Source organism: Eutrigla gurnardus (assembly GCF_963514095.1).
Source record: "Eutrigla gurnardus genome assembly, chromosome: 11".
In the NCBI taxonomy this organism is placed as follows: Eukaryota; Metazoa; Chordata; class Actinopteri; order Perciformes; family Triglidae; genus Eutrigla; species Eutrigla gurnardus.
The window spans coordinates 11,075,456-11,094,986 of NC_139925.1; the positions used below are offsets into that span (position 1 = coordinate 11,075,456).

Below are 19,531 nucleotides of genomic sequence, written 5' to 3' on the forward strand. Positions count from 1 at the left end.
GAAATCAGTTATTAGTTATTTGCAGGATTTAAGTAGATAAATTACTTTCTTTGCCATATGTGCAGTTAACCACTGAAAATCCAGAACGTTTTGGGCCATAAAATGAAAGGAATTACTTTTTATTTTACCATTGTTTCTACTTTAATTAAACCCCCTTTGACCAGCCATTCAGTTTAATTGTTTTGTAATCGTCAACGGATTCTATGTCCTGCTATTACGTAAAGCTAATTATAAACCCAGCAATTCAAATTAAGATTTTCATTTAGTATTAAATTTCAATACAATATAACAATATCAGGACAGAATCCGAGGGGTCTCAAAACATCCCAGAATCACTGCATGTTAGTTGATTAAGTGCAGATAGAGTTTTAGGAAATGTACACAACTGGAGTAAAAAATCAACTCTCTTTTAGAGGGGCCTCTGTGCTAACATTAAGTTTAATGTTTTCTTTTTCGGACTTAATAATGCTTATTCCTACATAAAAAAAAATGTGTTTAATCCAATTAGCACAAATTTACTGACATGTGGGAAAACCTAGGGGCTAGATTTATATGGATTTACGTTACGTGTCTATTGGCATCCGGGTGCCTAATCTTATTTTCTGAACTTGAATGGCACTAACTTCAGACGTTGCACAACTGACGCCTAGCGGACTAAAGAGGAACCGCAGGTGGCGTTTCCTACATGTCAGTTTACCACATTGATAACTTTAGTTTGCGCATCCAAACTAAACTACATATACTAAGTCAATATTTTTGAGAACGTTTCTCTTTTTTTCTGACAGTGGCGGAAATGAGCTTCCATATTTTATCGATCTGTTAGCATAAACGCATAAACTTATTTTAAGTTGCTTTGGATAAAATGTAAATTAATGAAAATTAAAAAATGTTTTGGTGGCCGAAAAAAGCATCAGGTTTTTGCCTAAATACGCTTACATTCATGTTAAAGGTCAATTAATTGTTTACTTAGGCTTACTGAAATAAACATAAAACCATTTCGACGAGTTCTAAAATTATGTTTACGTTTTTACATCAGGCAAGACAAGTGACCGCCCCGTCAATTTTCTACAGGCATTAATCCGGTCGCCTGCCGGTCCTTCCTCCTTTTCTACGTCCCTGAGCAAGGCCGGCGTCAAAATGGTGAGTGTTGTGGGAAAATGTAAAATAAAATCCGTTCATCATCGAGGCCATCCGTCCCTCGGCACACATTTAATTCCTACAACGTGAACGTTGAAGTGTGCGCTTTAAAAAAATGTCGATATTGATGTGGCCTGAAACTTACGAGAGGAAATTCAACGGCAGCTTCCCAATGCTAGCCTAACTGATGTCTGCGGACGTTATACACACACTCAATATCCACCTCCTTCAGGATGGCTGATTAAAGTTTCCACTCTTCAGTCGTCATTCATTTTTTTAACCGCTACATATCTTGTTAAACTACATGGTTGCTCAAAGACACATTGTAGTATTTTGGCGTATGTCAGTAGTTGAGCAATGTGAAGCTGTAGCTCCTAGCGGCTAACGTTAGCATACACTGTTAGCCGTGACTAGGCCCTCATGTTACCTGGACAGGAATATTAATACTATATAATAGTATTGCGCTGCTTCATCAACAGCATACAGGGCTACATTAAGGTCCCTGGAAAGCAAGGCACCCTCGCTAGCAAAGTAACTGTGAAGCTAAGTGCTGTGACAGCATGTTGTACCTGGTGAGGTACGCTGCAACAACATGCCGGAGCCTCTTGGGTTGTTAGTGTTGCTCTGTATGTAGTTAAAGGCTGGAAACTTAAGTAGCAGTTGTTGACATATTGTCTGGTAATGAGTGTGATCTTCTATCTTCCACCTTCAGAATGACACAGTAACAGTCCGGACCCGCAAGTTCATGACGAACCGACTGCTTCAGAGGAAGCAAATGGTAAGTGGTTTGCTTTAGCAATTCATTGTTCAAGCCACCATGAACAGTTTTTTGTTGTTGTTTTTTGCGATGTCCTCACCGGCTGTTCTCTCTCTAGGTTGTAGATGTCCTGCATCCTGGCAAGGCCACGGTCCCCAAGACTGAAATCAGGGAGAAACTCGCCAAAATGTACAAAACCACCCCTGATGTCGTGTTCGTATTTGGCTTCAGCACTCAGTTCGGTGGCGGCAAGACAACAGGCTTTGCCATGGTTTACGACTCTCTAGACTACGCTAAGAAGAATGAGCCCAAACACAGACTGGCCAGAGTGAGTTTTGGAACTATTGTGTATTCATGAATTGATTTTTATTCAATGGTTAAATAGCAGAGGGCATCCAATTTTCACCCTTTCTACAAATTCTGCAGCCGCAAGCAGCTAAAATGTCTTCAAATGCAGTTTTATAGTAAAGTTAAGACTTTAAATTATGTCATTAAACCATATTGTGGCAGCAGTCCATCTTCATTATTGCTATAAATGTCTAATAGGCCACAAACACAATCTTATTGTTTGGCAGTATTGACAAAATGTGATTATTATGAAAATGTTATCAAGTCACTAGGCTACGATTGCTCAAGTATTGAGAATAATTTAGAAGAAAAACTCAAAAATACTCCTTTTCTTTCTGTTCATCAGCATGGTCTCTATGAGAAAAAGAAGACCTCAAGGAAACAGCGCAAGGAACGCAAGAACAGAATGAAGAAAGTACGAGGCATCAAGAAGGCCAGCGTGGGCGCTGCTGGCAAAAAGGTATTGTGACCATTTTTATGTTGTGCCAAAGGAACAGTTACAGTAACATGTAGTCTCCTCTTGGCGATATTCACCAAATTGAAAAGTATTCCTGTGAAAGTGTGCCATAGGGAAAATTAATGTATTTATTGCCTTTCTTATCTTGGAAAAGACGACGATAAGGACAAAGGAAGGCATCATTTAATTCAGTGCACTTGATTCTTTCTTGATTTTCATTGAAGCGATTCTTTTCCTATCCTGCTAATTTTTCTTTCTCACAACTTTTATGGTTTTTACTTTCCTTTTTCATCTTTTCCAAATGTTCTTCGGGAACTGTAGAAGGTAAATGCTGTGCATAAATAGACTAATTGCAGTGTGCAGATAATCCAGAAGTGATAGATACTAGCCAAGTCCTACCTTTTTACACCCTCTCCTACCCCCCCTAAAGCCAACACCTTAATGCTTATGACAGGTTTTGACCTAGTTACCTAGCAAATACTTCTCCTGATACTAATACTAGCGTAATCTGAAAACTAATAATTGTGTCAACCCTGTTATGGAAAGCTAATAGTGTGAGGAAATCCAGAAATAAAACAAACTACTTTAAAGAAATGATCTGTAAAACGAATGTAGCTTTTGTTTCATGAAACATTGCATACTCCTTGGCACCATCGGTACTCTTTGGCACCATCGCTGGCCTCGAGTCACCTAGAATACGTCTCTGAATTACAAAACACACCGCTGGGCTGGATACAGCTGCGTCAGTAATGGCTACAGCAAAAACGGCCTTGTGAAATTTTGTCCAGCCACATCTAGCGTGGTTTTGTTTCTAACCGACTTGCCACCACAAATCCATTCAGAGATGTTTTCTATTCCCCGTTTTAACTTTCAACATGTTGACATTATTTTTGTTCCATCTTTTTGTTCTTTTGCTTCCCATGGATTTCTTTTGCAGAAATGAAGTGTCAGTGTGCAGGTATAGCAGCAGAATGAGCATGGTGTGCCATTGTGTTGCACATCAAAAGCCAATAGACCTGAGCTGTACCGTGCATGTGGCCCCTTACGTACCCCCGCAGTTTATCCTTCAGTGTTTCCCCTCCTTTCCTTTTGTTTTAAGCTCCCTGCTAATGGGTTTCCCCCTCTACCTCAGTCCTCTGTACCACTGTCTGCTATAATGGGCATATCCATTAGGCTTTGTCCATGCTGAATTACATTTAAACAAATACAGGTGCTTTGATAATGCTTTAGATCTCTAGTTAATAGAAGCAGAACGTAGGTTTGTGTGTGCGTGTGTGGGGTAGTTGATAAAAGCCTGCCTATGTGTGAATTTCTCACTGAAACTTTTCCTGAATGTCGTGCTCAAGTCACTACAATATTTCTTAAAGCTTTGAACTTTGATATGATTAAAACTGTTTTACACCTAGTTTAACTTTTGTCAGTTTGCACATAACTTTGTTCCTCACATTGTCGAAGCTGATTATTTTTGTTTTCTAGAAATTCATTTTGCTTTTATCTCCTTACAGTGAGTCCGGACAGCCAGCGAGGGTCTCCGTGCTCAAGATGTTCTTGTATATTGTCATCAAATAAACTTTGGAAAAAATTGGAAAATCTTTTGGTCCTTTTTGGATATTCATTTTGAACTATTTATTTTCTTATGACTATTTTTTTAGTGCAGCTCCTATCTTTTACAGACTTGTGGCTGTAAAACAACTTAGTAGGTTTGAGGGTGTCTGTAAAAGTCTTAATTCCTGTTTTATGTTGGTAGATTCACTATTCAGGCTCTTTTTAAAGTTCTTTTTGTAGACGGGTATCCACATGCAGCTTACATGGCTTTGAAGTCACTATTGCTTTTCTCAGGAATCTAGGATGGCTTTCATTACAAAATACATGATATTTGCTCTACTTTTGGCTTTGATTTTAAAGTTGACTTGACCAAACGTGTTGATAGTGGCATCCATTGGTTCTGCAGTCACATTACTATGGCTGAGAACAACTGATCTTGTTGCTTTACCATTTTAACTGGGTTGGATAATGTCAATGGAATTACTTGCTGGGATTATAAAGGTCTTGTCATTTTTTTAAATTTAGCTGTTTCTTCCTCTAAATGTGCCGACTACTTTGGGCCTCATTTTCTCTATTTTGTACTCTTGTTTTATCTACTTATTGGTCACTTTAGCCCCATTGTGGACCACAAATTTGAATGGTTCTAAATTGGTTTCAGGATTTTAGCTGTAGTAACTCAATCGTCCACATGAGGGCTCCCTTTACTGAAGAAAATGCTAAACTATTTGGATACACTGAAGCTATGACTAAAAGTATTTACCTTTTGGATAGAGTATTCATCAGTAGTTCATCCTAAAGGCATAACCCCGATGGCTAATGCATAAGTCCGTTTCTGTGTAGACTTATGCCTTTTTCTGTTGATAAACAGCATTTGGCACAGAAAAGATATCTCTCTCTGCAGTGTGACCTTTTCACATAATTTGCATAGAAATACCCCGAGAGAGTGTGTAAATGAAGTGATTAAAATGCCAGGGAATGATCTGTCCTCAGGGTAACACTCCCCCCCCCCCTCCCCCCACCCCCCCCCCCCCCCCCCCCACTCCACGCCTGCCTCCCAATCGCTCCTATTGTTTTATAGATATAGATTGTTTCATAGCATTTCCTAATGTTGTGGATGCGAGAGCTGCAGCCAAGTCTGTCCTTGGGGAGTTTCATTTCAGATTGGGAGAAATGTTTACTTCCTATAGGAAGCTCAAGAGGAAAATGTGGAAGTAGTGATCATTTTATTAATAATAATAATAATGAATAATGGCATGGAACAAGGAAGATGATATCTTGCACTGATGTGCTAAAAATGGACACTCATGACCTTCCCTTTCTTGAAGGTACCACCCTCCACAAGTAGTATTATTTGGGGCCTCACTAAAGCTCCATGTAACACGTATATAACTGCCGTCAGCAATTTGACATATCTTGAAGCCTCTACTAAATCTTGAATGTAGGCCAAATACTTCAGTACCAGAGTCCTCGGTGTCTACACCACCCAGAAAAAAAGGGGGGAAACAGTAGCTTGGAGGCACTTCCATTGACACATTTTGAGTTGTGGGCCCTTCCTTCCCAGTTGAAGGGCCTATATATACACCCAGTTTCCCCTGTGGGTTTTTCTACAATCGATGCCAGTCGGCTAAGATTAAAAACTGACACTATCGAGATAAGTTGGACTCCCAACACAACAGATCGGGGAGTTACTGGATCCCATTGGTTAAGTGGACATTGAGCTGGTGTAAAAGGTGAATATGTTAAAGGAAAATCCATTTTTCTGTAAAGTACAGGTGTATCTTTTTTTTTAAATATTTTTTTCCTCAACAGAATGTTCAACCCACTGTGACCCAGATAATAGCAGAGCGATTAAGATGGAGTGTGCTGATGCCACCGTGGAGGATGAGAGTGGGCGGTTTGCATAGGTGTGGAGGAGAAAGCGGTGCAGGGGACAGACAAGGGAAAAAGGCAGTGGGGTCTCGCAGCTCCGCGGTGCTCCGCTGTGCTCTGCTGTGCTCTGCTGTGCTCTGCTGTTGTGTGGTTGTGGGAGGTTTGACATAAGTGGAGCTTTCAACCTAGGGTGTGGTAACAGATGGTGTCGGGAAATTAAGCTCCTCTCTCCACAGCCCCCGTTGGTCCGTCCCAGGAGTCTCTGCCTCTCTGTCTTTGTCTCTCCCTCTTCTCCTGTCCCTGCAGCATCCTTTCTCCACGTCTCACTCGTTTGTCTTGCTACTGTTTCTCTAACGTCTTGCCCCTTCCTCGATTTCAGTGGGTGAATGAGAGAAAATCAGTTTCTCTCCACAGTCCTCCTGTTTTTTTTTTTTTAAACGGGAAATGAGGATGACATCAGTAGGATAGGTAGTAGGCTAATGACATAAGCAGGATATAATTAAGAGAGGAGTTGGAAGAAGATGAGTTAGTGATGTGCTGGGCGATAAACTTAAGGGTTGAGGATGAGAGATAATTGGTTATACAGGGATGGATTCTGTTGAGGTGCAGAACAAATGTGAATGCTGCTCTGTTTGCAGGCATACTGCACGCTAGCTGCAGCCTCAGCATCAGGAGGCTGCGCCGAGGGTCTCCAGGAACCCGCATACCAAATAAAACCAGATAAAGGACTATATTCACCTCTGATTTCCTCTGGGGCAGGAAGGAGTTTTGTAATGAGAATATTGCTCTGCCTGCATGTGCAACAAAAATGTTTTTGCAGTCAGGCTTATGATAGATGGTGAGCAACACATGTTTACGCCCTCGCAACAGGTGCAGTTTTAATGGCCTGTCTCTCTTCAAGCAGAGAATTGAGCTGCGGCAATATAAGGAAAGAAAATGGACAGAATCCCTGATGGTTCACTGTTTGTTTTTTGCCGGCATATCCATGCAGATATCAGTGGCTGCATTAGACGTCAAAGACATTATCATGTCATATTATTGAGTGTGCTGATATACCATCAGTGTGTAGCAATGTGGATATTGTGGAGATATTTCGTTCATATTTAATGTTCTACCACATGTACGTTTATCACCAAGCTGGCCAGTGTTTGTTTTGCAGCCGTCGGCTCCAAACTGTATGTTTTCATCGGCGCCGTGGACATTTTTTTTGCGAGGGCCAACTCTGTGCTGTAAAGTGCGGCTGGGCATTCAAAGATGCTGTGCATCTTAATGAGGTATGTCTCTCTTGTTGGCCTCAGCAGGGGAATCATCACAGCTCATTTTGCAGTCCTGCAGTGTCCTATCAGCTTTGGCAGCCTGCACTAAGTTCACTCCATCTGCCAGTTGCTAGGTGCTGATATATAAAATGATCTGTGCCTCGGTAGCCCCTGAGCACCAGGGAAGTGATTTGCTTTTGAGGACAAACTGTGTTTCGTGAATCCTAATTATCCTCTTTGCATCACCAGACAAGACATGGTTTTGGTCATTTATCCCTCTCTGGAAGCGGGCAAAAGGGAGAGAAAACACGACAGAGAAGACTGCAGCAAACTACATCTGCACAAGCGCACGTAGCTGCCGTGGATGTACTGTGTAGTCGCTGACATTAGAGGAGGGAGAAATAATCGTTTCTATGATGCATCGCGATGCTTTGTTGAAGGAATCTGCATCGATGCAGTATCGTCTATAATCGATTATTTTTTTATATATATATTTAGCAATCTTTCCACATTTTATCAACTGTATCATACAAATAGGAATTGGTTTGTAAGATTTGAAGGAAAAATTCCCGTTATATTTAAATCCAAACTAGAGATGCATTGAGAATCAACCCTCTAAATCATAATGGAATCGTGACTCTGAATCGTAATGGAATCGTGACTCTCTAGATCGTAATGGAATCGTCATCCTCTGAATCGTAATGGAATCGTGACCCTCTGAATTGTAATGGAAACGTGACTCTCTGAATGGTAATGGAATCGTCACCCTCTGAATCGTAATGGAAACGTGACTCTCTGAATCGTAATGGAAACGTGACTCTCTGAATGGTAATGGAATCGTCACCCTCTGAATGGTAATGGAATCGTGACTCTGAATCGTAATGTAATCATGACCCTCTGAATCGTAATGGAATCGTCACCCCTATGAATCGTAATGGAATCGTGACTCTGAATCGTAATGGAATCGTCACCCCTATGAATCGTAATGTAATCATGACCCTCTGAATCGTAATGGAATCGTCACCCTCTGAATCGTAATGGAATCGTCACCCTCTGAATCGTAATGGAATTGTGACTCTGAATCGTAAAGGAATCGTCACCCTCTGAATGGTAATGGAATCGTCACCCTCTGAATGGTAATGGAATCTTCACCCTCTGAATCGTAATGGAATCGTGACCCTCTGAATCGTAATGGAATCGTCACCCTCTGAATCGTAATGGAATCGTCACCCTCTGAATCGTAATGGAATCTTCACCCTCTGAATCGTAATGGAATCGTGACCCTCTGAATCGTAATGGAATCGTCACCCTCTGAATCGTAATGGAATCGTCACCCTCTGAATGGTAATGGAATCGTCACCCTCTGAATCATAATGGAATCGTAACCCCTATGAATCGTAATGGAATCGTCACCCTTTGAATCGTAATGGAATCGTGACTCTGAATCGTAATGGAATCGTCACCCTCTGAATTGTAATGGAATCGTCACCCTCTGAATGGTAATGGAATCGTCACCCTCTGAATCATAATGGAATCGTAACCCCTATGAATCGTAATGGAATCGTGACTCTCTGAATCGTAATGGCATCGTCACCCTCTGAATCGTAATGGAATCGTCACCCTCTGAATCGTAATGGAATCGTCGCCCTCTGAATCGTAATGGAATCGTCACCCTTTGAATCGTAATGGAATCGTGAGGTGACTGACGATTCCCCCACTAGCTGACACGCAATGGTATTTTCTATTAATCCTTTTTCACTAGTTCAGGCACACAAAAAAGAGGAAAAAAATGCTACCTGCCGTCTAATTCTGGCACTAAAACATCACTTCTCGGTTTCAGTCGTGAGGTGTAATGAAATTACTCTGCAAACATGTTTGTGTGAGGCCCCAAGGACATCGGAGCCCTGTAAAAGGATGTCAGCTCACCTGCCTCCACACCGCCTATCTCCGTCCTCAGGTACTCTGTTCATTCGCATTGGCGTGGAAGGATGGTGTGCAGAGCAGGAAGAAAGGGGGAGCATAATGTAGATGGTTGTAGAGGAGGAGATAAAAAGGGGGGTTCGGCTGAAGGGGAGGTAAAGGAGAGAGGGAGAATCGTGAGGGTGCGGTAATGAGAAAGGGCAGCAGATGTGAGTGACAGTATGATTGAATGCACTGTGTGATAGCCATGCTGTACTCTCCAGACTGGGAGGTGTGTGTGTGTGCAGCCATTGAGGAATCATGTGTGTGTGTGTGTGTGTCCTTGGGTTTTAGAGAAAGGATATCTTTGTGGGAAAAAATATAGTTATATGAGCATCATTTATCATGGATTAGCCAATTAAATAGAATTATACCCGATGCTATATAATGCGGCAAAACTGCCCTCCTGCTTTAATATCACAGAGATATATTTATTGCTGCTGTGGTAATCTGGGTGTTGCCCCGCTTCATTCTTGACATGATATTAATATTATTGGTCATCATTGGCTTCTTGTTCTTAGGAGATCGACAGCACTGTTACCAGAAACCAGCTTACAAGGAACAAAATCTGCCTGCACCACTGAAACTCACTAATTAAAACCATTATATATCATACCTCTAATGCTTTGACAAGAAATGGTCCAGCAAATAACCTCTAATCAAACTGCTATGAAACAAGCGAGATATATCATGTTGGTAGATAGACTTTGTAACCTTTGGAGGGAGCCAGGCTAGGCTAAGCTTACCACTTTGCTGCTGTTAGCCTTATATTTACCATTCAGAGCTCATTAATTATACATAACATATAACATATCTTGAAACTGGAGTGTAAAAATAGCAAATTGTGGTTTTATGGGAGTCTACGCGCCAGACTAATTCTTGGTTTAACCGTTGCGTGAGTGATTTACTCATCCAACTCCCATCAAGAAAGCAAATAAGGGTGTTGAAAATATCAACCTATTCCTTTAAATCACATCAAATGTCATATATATTTTCTTGTAAAGACTTTAGAATCTATGTGAATCCAGAAGGCACAAAAAAAAAAAATTCTGAAAAGCAAAGAGCAATTAAACCCTGCGAACCCAAATGGTTTCTAACTTATCCTTATTGTAGGGACATTAACTGCATATGGATGAATTTATAGATTCAATTTATGAACAGAATGCTCCCTCGAGCACAGCGCCGGTCCAGCTTTCTTCAATCAATGAAACAAATTTGTGTTTGGGACTTAACATCTCATCACGTGGCTTCCAAAGCACCGATATGACTGTGGTACATGGTTTTCCGATAGCAGTCTGAATCCAAATTGTCTCAGTCTCTTCTGGGTGCACAGCAGTTTGATATAGTCCCTGTATATCATCGAGAACGTGGCCAAATAGTAATGGACTTCATTCCTTGTAAGGATGGGACAAGGTTGTGTGTGGACTGCACACAGTACTCGGCCGTCTGTACGGCTGAGTTATTTTTCAGCCCCGTGCACATTCCTCCACTCATTGGTATTCCTGTTCATATTACCCTCTTCAATCAGCAGCAGAGAAGCTCTGATTAATGGCAACAGTGAGAGCAATCTCCCAGTGATTCATTAAACAGGACTGGCATGAATAAAAAGGAAGATTTGCCCATATTGCCTCTCAGATCCTCTAATGTGTTCTGTCGCTGGAGAAATGCATAATTCATGGTGTTGTTAGTGGCTTTCAACGTATCTTGCACATACAGGACATGAAGTTATATGGAATGAATGGAAAAGTCATATTCATCATCTCATCATCATTAAATCAGGTTGTAGTTGGAATAATTGATGGAGCCTGTGTGAGTTGCTCAGCGGTCTTTTAACAAGACCATGTCATTAAAATGTAATAAATCGTATTACACCTGGTCATATTTGACTGATCATCTCATCGCCGGCACATATTGTGGTAATGTTCTACAACAAGAAGCTCACAGTGAATGTGTAGAAGAAGTGGGAGTAGATATCATCCCTTACCTTTTCAAGGTGAAACATTGTGTAAAATGAAGACATATTTAACTCCACATCATCTTTGGTTTTCATGACATTTAAACATCCATAACTCCCTCTTCTTTAACCTCTGCTGCAGGCCCAGAGAAAATCACTGTGATATACTTTTTCCTACAGGGACTTGCTGGTCGTCTGTGGTACTAAATTGTGAGAATGGGTCAGTTTATTCTCACAATTTGGATAGTGTTCCACTATGATGTCATATTTCTGTATTTGCCAACTCAAAATAATGTGTTATATATAATATATGCTTTTAAGCTTTTAAGTTTTTTAATTGGTCCATTTCCAGCTTATTCCTGCTCTCGTTATTCAACAGTACAAGCTTATCTATATTATTTAAATATATCAAAAGCATTGAGCAATGTTGCTGAGACAAATGTAAAAGACCTCCAATGAGCACCGCAACAAGCACTGCTAAAGACAAAAGCACCATAATCTTTCTAATGCTCATTTAAGAGTTGAAAACATTGTTTGCAAGCTGAGTGGGAAGCCAAAAAAGAAAAGAAAAGCACCTGAACTATTGCACCGGACAAAAAGCCATCTCCAGAAAATCACCTCAGTGCTCCCATCCACCATATTATCATGGATTGATTTCTATCAAACATTACCCCTGCAAATGTGCGTGAGCATGGGCCATCGGGCGAGTGTCATTACTGCTGCTCATTTGCGAGGTAAGAGACGATCGGATGTGACAGGGGCGGAATTAGCTTTGTGTTGGCTCTCCGTCACTCTCGCCCTAAACTGCTGCTGGGTGGGGGAGCATGATTAAAAGGATACATAATCCCCACCCTGCACATTAAAGACCCCGTGCCCCACTTTCCCCTCCCACTTTTACTATACATACCGCAAAAGCCACACTGTAGTGCACGATGCTGCGGTGGAAGCCTCCCTCATTCCTGCGGCTTTTCTTCGTCAAGGTGATTTGCTGATTTGCGAGATAAAATGGATGAAAGCATCCAGGTGGAAAGCCAATCATAAAGAGATCCCCTGTATTGCTTTTTCATTATAGCACACCTACATGAAATGGTTGTAGCAGCCGGTGTAACCGAGCTGAGGCCATGTTTCTTTACACCACTCCATAGTGGTATCTTTTGCACCGAGCAGCCGGCTGTCTCATTGAGCAGTGTTAAAAATCAATAGGCTCTAACCTTACCTCTGTCAGAGCCCCCATCAGGACACAGTATGTCCTCCACTGTCTCAGTACAAGCACTAGTCGACTGCTACAGCCGCTAGTCAGCGCTGTGGGAGGCAGTCGAGTGCTTGTGCTGAGGGTAATGTGATTTTAGCTGGTATCACAGCAGTGTCTCAGCAGTTAATATGGAAAACATTGGTGCTAGAACATTTACTCTTTTTACTTTCTTCAGTTTTTCTGCTATATCTCCACAACTGCTAATACAAATATAACATAACATCTGTCACCACTGTGGACCAGACTGCAATATCTCAAAGATGATGGAATATTGTACTAACTTGAGTGATCCCCTGACTTTTACTCCACCATGACGTTTTTTTGGGGGGGTTTTGACTGAAATCCCAACATGTCTCCAGCGATTGCTACGTTTAGCCCAGATGTTGATGTTCCCCTCAGGATATAATAATAATAACTTTTAAATTTTAATTTGTCCAATACTTTTAATCATTTCCAAACATTCCCACCATCAGCAATTTCTTCTATACACTAATTAGCGACTACCAACATGTTAACAATTTAAACCTAAATGGTGAACATGATAAATATTATACCTGCTGAACGTCAGCATGTTGGCACTTTCATTGCAAGCATTTCTGTAAACCGAGACCCACAAATCCCTTTCATAGTCCTAAATCCGTCCTGACGTCCATAAAAAAGATCAACACAGTGCATGTGTTACACATCATTAAAGTGAATGGCAGTGCATTCAAGTTGTGACTTTACTTTTAACCAAATAATTAGCTTAAGTGAAATGGATGAACCGAAGAAAATATAACCCTTACAATAAATATTCAGTTTATTTTCACATTCCCTTCAGATTTTTTTCCGGAGGTGTTCTGAGGAGACTGTAAACTGTAAAACCAGGTGAAATTGGGTCAACCTCTAATCTCATAAGGAAGGTTATACCTCAGAAAGCGCCATTTCTCCCTGTGTCAGTATTTCAACTTGTGTAGATGGATTAGGCTTCGTGTTGAGAAGCCCATTAATAATTAAGAGGAACCCAGAATATAAGCTGCTCCCTGTTGTGCAGTCAACTGCACTGGCACAAAATAGAGCTGGGGATGGAGGAGAAGGGAATGAATGGTGAGAAGTGCTTATGAAATATGGATATCAGGAAGAGAGCAGTTCAGGAAAGTTACCAGGGAAATGCTCATTCATTGGTTTAATGATGCAATGCAGGACTCAGGAAAGGATTTCAAGAAAAAACTCCCTTTTCCTCAGAAGCCGTTCTGCTATTTCTAAATCAAAGAGTAGAGTCATCTTGATTTAGTATAGTCTGAAAGCTGTAATCATATTATGGTCATGTGTAAATACAGTTACTGTAGGCAATAAAGGTTGTAATATATTGATACCACACACTGATATGCTCTCTCTCTCTCTCTCTCTCTCTGTGGCATCATACTCATGTATAAGACTGCAGTAATTGTCTCCATAAAGCATCATCTGTCTTATGTATAAATACAAGGCTCATTATCATCCATTACAGGAGGAACGATTACTTTAAGTACTTCCCTCTGTGTGTTTGTCGGCGACGTGGCATAAAATAGAACACCTAGGCGATCCCTAATGGCTGCAGTAACGTATGCATGATTTCATGCCTGCTGGCGCAGCTATTCCAAGAGCAACAGCTATGATTAGCGTCCCGGCGGTGATGTTTATTCCCAGTGAGGTTCAACCCAGAAATCTCAGACATCCGACGCAAACACTTCACATGAAACGTGATCAAATAAAATGAAAAAAAAAAAGAGATTGCGTGTTGCCGAGTGCGGTGTTGCCACTGCAGAGTTTATGTTTACTACCAGGGCAACATTGTTCACTGAACGGTATTATTGCTCCGGGGCTTCTCAGGATATATCTGCTTTCTTAAGTATTTTAGTGCACTGAAGGAAGGAAAGCAGTGAGGAAAGAGCAAGTCTGATCTCCAGTGTGAACCCGTGCCATCATGAATATTTACTTAATACTTCAAAAGACTAAAGCGCCAGGATACTCCTCGACTTTGGTTATATTAACTTGAAATGAGTGCATTATGAGCTACTTGAGTTACTTAATGCCAAATGTTACATGCTCTGCTGAACAAATGACTATGAGACTTTCCCTGGCCTCCGATAAAGCCTGGGCCGCGATATTAAGATTTAACATCACTGCTGACATAGGTTGGAGGAAAAAGCTGTTTTGTATTCCCTCCAGCCCAGCTGAAGACCGGCATCATACAAACTAGTGGGGAGAGTAGCACGCTATCAATGGGCTGACTGGCCGACTGGCTCTGGCGTTCAGCTTCAAAGAACCGCCTGCAGGCATCGTTTCTAATATTGTCTCAGAGTCTGTGTTTTTCACAAAACTACTGATGCATGAGTGGCCTGGAAAAACAGAGGGGGGAAACATCAAAAGTGCTTTTGATGTGGAGACCACAACTAAACGTTTCCACCTGAAATCTGATTGGTATACAGCCGGCATCAGATGGAGGTGATCTTTGATTACGTTTTTTTTAGTCCAGATAACATTTACAAATCGATTGAACGGCACCAGCGCATGCAGATGATTTGCCCTTTTTCGGGGTGATTAGACAGTTTCTCCATACATGCCATACAAGAGAGCTGTAAGTGCAAAAAGGGGGGGGGGGGCAGAGCACCTCCTTTATCGCCGGGATCGACAGCTGTGTTTGCCCACGCACGCTTTCACGTCTGGCACATTAATTCGCAACCAAAACAATACAATTCAAGTGAATTATCTCTAATTGTATCATCGTTCAGCCCGAGCACACAGCTTGAACAGTGTGTAGATTTCTTCCCCCCAACCCACCTCCCTTTCCCCCCCTCCCTCACATACTACATGCATGTACGTAGCATTATGTAACCCAGGGGCTGGGTGTTGCAGAGATCCTCAGTAGGGGATGTGTACACAGCTGCAATGGCAGCCTTTATCATCACAGCATAATACAAGACCCCCGGCAGCTTATGCAGCAGAGAAAATCACAGTGACCCTCACTAAAACCTCCTCTGGTGGTTTTCTCAACGCATATTTGATTTCCTATTTCCTCCCATTATCACGAGAAGATGTATCCGTAGATGCATAATCCACAGCTTTGTGGGTAAAATCATTGTTATTGGGTTATTTTCCTTTCTACCCCTCCACTCACCGAGAGTGTCGGCGCCGTGCTCTGGGAAATGACTGGTCTGTCATGCTCCGTTTGACGTCCATCTTTCATCCCCTCAATCCCCGCCATGTTGTTTTCTGACTGTCACTCTAGATTGGCCTCACAGTACAGTAAACCTCTGCTGATATTTAATTGGCGAGGCGATAGAGACCCATCTCGAGCCCTGTGGTGTCCCCAAATGTGGCTACTTAGGCACTTAGAAACTCATTAAACTTGCCGACGTGGTCCTTTAGCTCCACCTGACATTTGCGTATCAAGTATCGTTAAGTCTCGTCAGCGTATCCGAACTGACCTGATGAGGGTCACCTCTGTCTATTAAAATTAAATTGTAGACGTCATAATTCATAATAGTACAACATGCAATAACACTTAAGACAAAAGTGTGTTTGCAACTTTAAGGCAACACTTTAGGAAATTCCCTTTCTTTTTTTTTAATACCACAATGCTCCAGTGCTCAAAACCCGGTCCGTAAAGAAATGATTCACCGACTTTGGTGAGGAAGAACTTGACTTGACGATCCCGTGTGGAGCCCTGACCACAATGAACTGGAATGCTGGCGGCGAGCCAGGCCTCCTTTCCATCCACCAGTTTCTATGCACGTTTTCAATTTGTGTCTAAAAATCTGGGTGGAAGAGGAATGCCTTCACAGCTGAATGGTTTACTGTTCATGCCACCTAACAGCAACATCCTAGTTTCAATTCCAAACCGTGTGGCCTTCATTGCATGTAATTCCCCCTCTTTCTCTCTCTCAACCTGTTTCCAGTGTGCCATTACACTCTTCACCCGTCCAACAAAAGCAAAAATGCCACAAAAACTCATCTAAAAAACCTGTGGAAATACCTTAAAAGAAAAACGTTTTTACGCTTGACATAGGTGGAAAAGTTGACGTGTTGGCAAGGTGCAATAGAAACAGACTTAGCAAATTAATCATGAAGCAGTAAATGTCACCATCCACTGAAGAGATGAAAATGCTGGCGGACCCCAAAAAAATCTGATCGTTCCTCAAATTAACGCATAAATGCCATATTTACATCACATTTTCCATATTCCCATTCTTTGAAGCCTGCTTCAGGGATCTTTCTGGTCACAGACGTGTTTCAGTTAGATCATTGGAGGTTGGTTGTTTTTCTTGACTCACGTCATAATTCATAGTACCTCACACTGGTGCCATGCCGTGCTACTTCACTCTTTACTATAAGACTCTGTTTATCTCCCACGACTACGATGCTCCACTGAAGCTCTAAAAACAGCAAATAACATCACCATACAAGTGTGAAATATGCTATATTAAGGCTTCATTGTTAGCCCTGGAGCACCTTTTATCCTTTATTTGTCATATCATGCAGGGGCGTACCCACACATGTGCCAACAGATGCACACACACACACACACACACACACACACACACACACACACACACACACACACACACGACTCACACAAGAGGAGGCATTTGGAGTCGGATGTGGACACATTTGTCACTCTGGCAGGCAGGCCTCCCATTCTCTGGGTTGGTGGCCTGGTTTCTGCACGGGGGCTGGGCATCTCCCCGCCTGTGCTGCCTAGTAACTGTCAGATCTAGACTGTGATTTATGCAAATTGGCAGGCAAGGGCTTGTGGGTCAGCCGCGATATGTGGTAAGACCATCATTGGGACAGTGTACAACGGCAACAGAAGCAGTCACGCTGCCTGTCTAGCCAGGAACACTTTACACCGCTACCAGCTGAAAGATAAAAGTTGAAATGAAATAACCGAGAGCGATATTAGATTATATATTATGCTGGAAAAACACACTTAGGTCATGAATCAAATGTATAAAATTTTACTGCAATATAATATAATATATTTATAACGGAATAAAGCAAAGGTACTGAGTCAAAACGTCACTGTCTTCAAGTTGCGATTTATTGTAACATCAAAACTCAATAATATAAGACAACACAATCTCCAAGTGCCCATAACTACAGAATAAATTCTGAATATTACAAGCCAAAACCACTCAGCAACACTAGAAGACAAAATGGGGGGGGGGAAATATCTATCAATCACGCCTGCTGCCAACTTCTGGACTCAAATCTGTCCCAAATGGATCTCTCATTTCAAACACCTGCTCACTTTGTTCCCCAAACACTTGAGATGATTATTTGTGTGCAATCTGGCACACCATCCAGCCATAACAACACTTCTGGAAGGGGATCACTAATAAGCAATCCAACATATTGGACTTCTGCATTCAGCGCTCCACGCTATCGCTGTGTTAACCGGGCAACCGCACAGCAACTACTCTCAATCACCCCCACTACAGTCACATTGATCGCTGTAACAGAAGTGCATCCTCCATGACTGGAAATGCAGGAAGGAAAGATCACACAACGGACTGCTTTTATCTCCGTGGGTGAAAACAGTAACTCAGTGAATCATGAAACTCAACATTTACAAATGGCAGCTTCCCAAAAACACAGATCTTCTTCTTCTTCTTCTTCTTCTTCTTCTTCTTCTTCTTCTTCTTCTTCTTCTTCTTCTTCTTCTTCTTCACCACCATCACTCCTTCCACATCTTCCTCAAACATTTTTAATTTCTGTTTATTTAGACTATCATGGCTTATTATAGATTCTGAGAGGTTTTGAGAGGGGTCAAATTGAAGGCACCCTGCAGAGTCTTCCTGGGATCAAACAAAGTTCACTGTTCCTCACCGAAATCCATTGCGTGCACCCTGGAGGCCTACATGTACCTGATGTATTCCCTTTGCAAAGGCAATGTTTTGGAATATTTTACACTGTGCATGGTTTATGTCCATGTTTGCTAGCTTGCAGCCTTCTTCTTCAATCCCTTTGCGGATGCCACAAGCAATAATAAGCAGGATAGGGAGAACTGAATGTGTACCTGGTTACCTAGATGCTCACTAGCTGCACTCAACGCCAGTGCCAGGTTTCCTTTGTTGCATACCATCCCTCATCTCTCTCTCTCGCCTCATTTCCTGTCAGCTCCCTACTGTTTCTCATGTCTAATTAAGGCAAACCGCTCCGGAAAATATATTTTTAAAAGAAAATGTTTGTAGATATTTAAAATCTCTGTGGTTTTTTTTCCTCCCCCTCAGAACCAGGTGATCCAGATGGCATCGGAGGTGAGCTTATGACATTGCCATCCTGTGATACAAACAGTTGGTCTTTCTATTTTAACAGCTGGGCGCTTGTGGTGCCTGGCACAGTTTAATTAGTGTGAATACATTAGGTCTGTGTGAGATCTTGCTACCTGGCAGGGGTCAGAGCTGGGCAGGGACTGCAGAGGAGCAGGCTGCACCAGCGGCGCTGCCGGGCCCCGCGGCAATGACCCTGCCAGGCTGACACAACGCTCCCACCTGGGGGACCGCTGCGGCTTCCCAATGACAGATGGAGGGCTGCTGAGACAGGGGAGATGGGCTGGATTACTGCGGGCTAACAGAGCAGCCATTAGACCAGCCAGTGTGCCAGCGAGCCAACATCGTGCTTGTGTTGGCGCCACCTTTGCCTGGTAAGTAATGTGACGGTGGGACGGAACAAACCGCCAAAAACACTAAATACATGTTTACTCCATCATCATTTTGCATGAGTGGTTATGTTTGGAATTAGTTGCATGCTGGGTGATTTGTGCTCAGGTTCAGTTATTGTGTCTGTGTCATGAGATGTGTTGAGGTGGAGAGGTGTTTGTGTGTTTCAAAGAATCTCTGCGTGAAATGAAGCAAAGGAGCAAGACACGAAGAGGTTGTTTTTTTATTTTAATGATCAAACATAGGTGTGACAAAATGATAAAAATGGACACTGGCAGCAGAAACACTTGTCTCCTCCATCATGTACACCATTT

General features: G+C 42.0%; 1 protein-coding gene across 2 annotated transcripts; it reads left to right on the plus strand.

Annotated features, from left to right (window-relative positions):
• The first annotated feature begins 1,047 nt into the window (after window positions 1-1,047).
• rps24 (ribosomal protein S24) lies at window positions 1,048-4,289 on the plus strand. 2 transcript variants are annotated; one of them, XM_084020720.1, is made up of 5 exons: window positions 1,048-1,140; window positions 1,850-1,915; window positions 2,013-2,222; window positions 2,589-2,702; window positions 3,637-4,289. In XM_084020720.1, exons 1-5 carry the CDS (start codon window positions 1,138-1,140, stop codon window positions 3,640-3,642), a joined length of 399 nt encoding a protein of 132 aa, XP_083876846.1. In that variant the 5' UTR covers window positions 1,048-1,137; the 3' UTR covers window positions 3,643-4,289. The 2 variants fall into 2 exon arrangements, with proteins under 2 accessions (XP_083876846.1, XP_083876847.1); XM_084020721.1 differs by having other exon boundaries at window positions 4,205-4,289.
• Window positions 4,290-19,531: the final 15,242 nt, after the last annotated feature.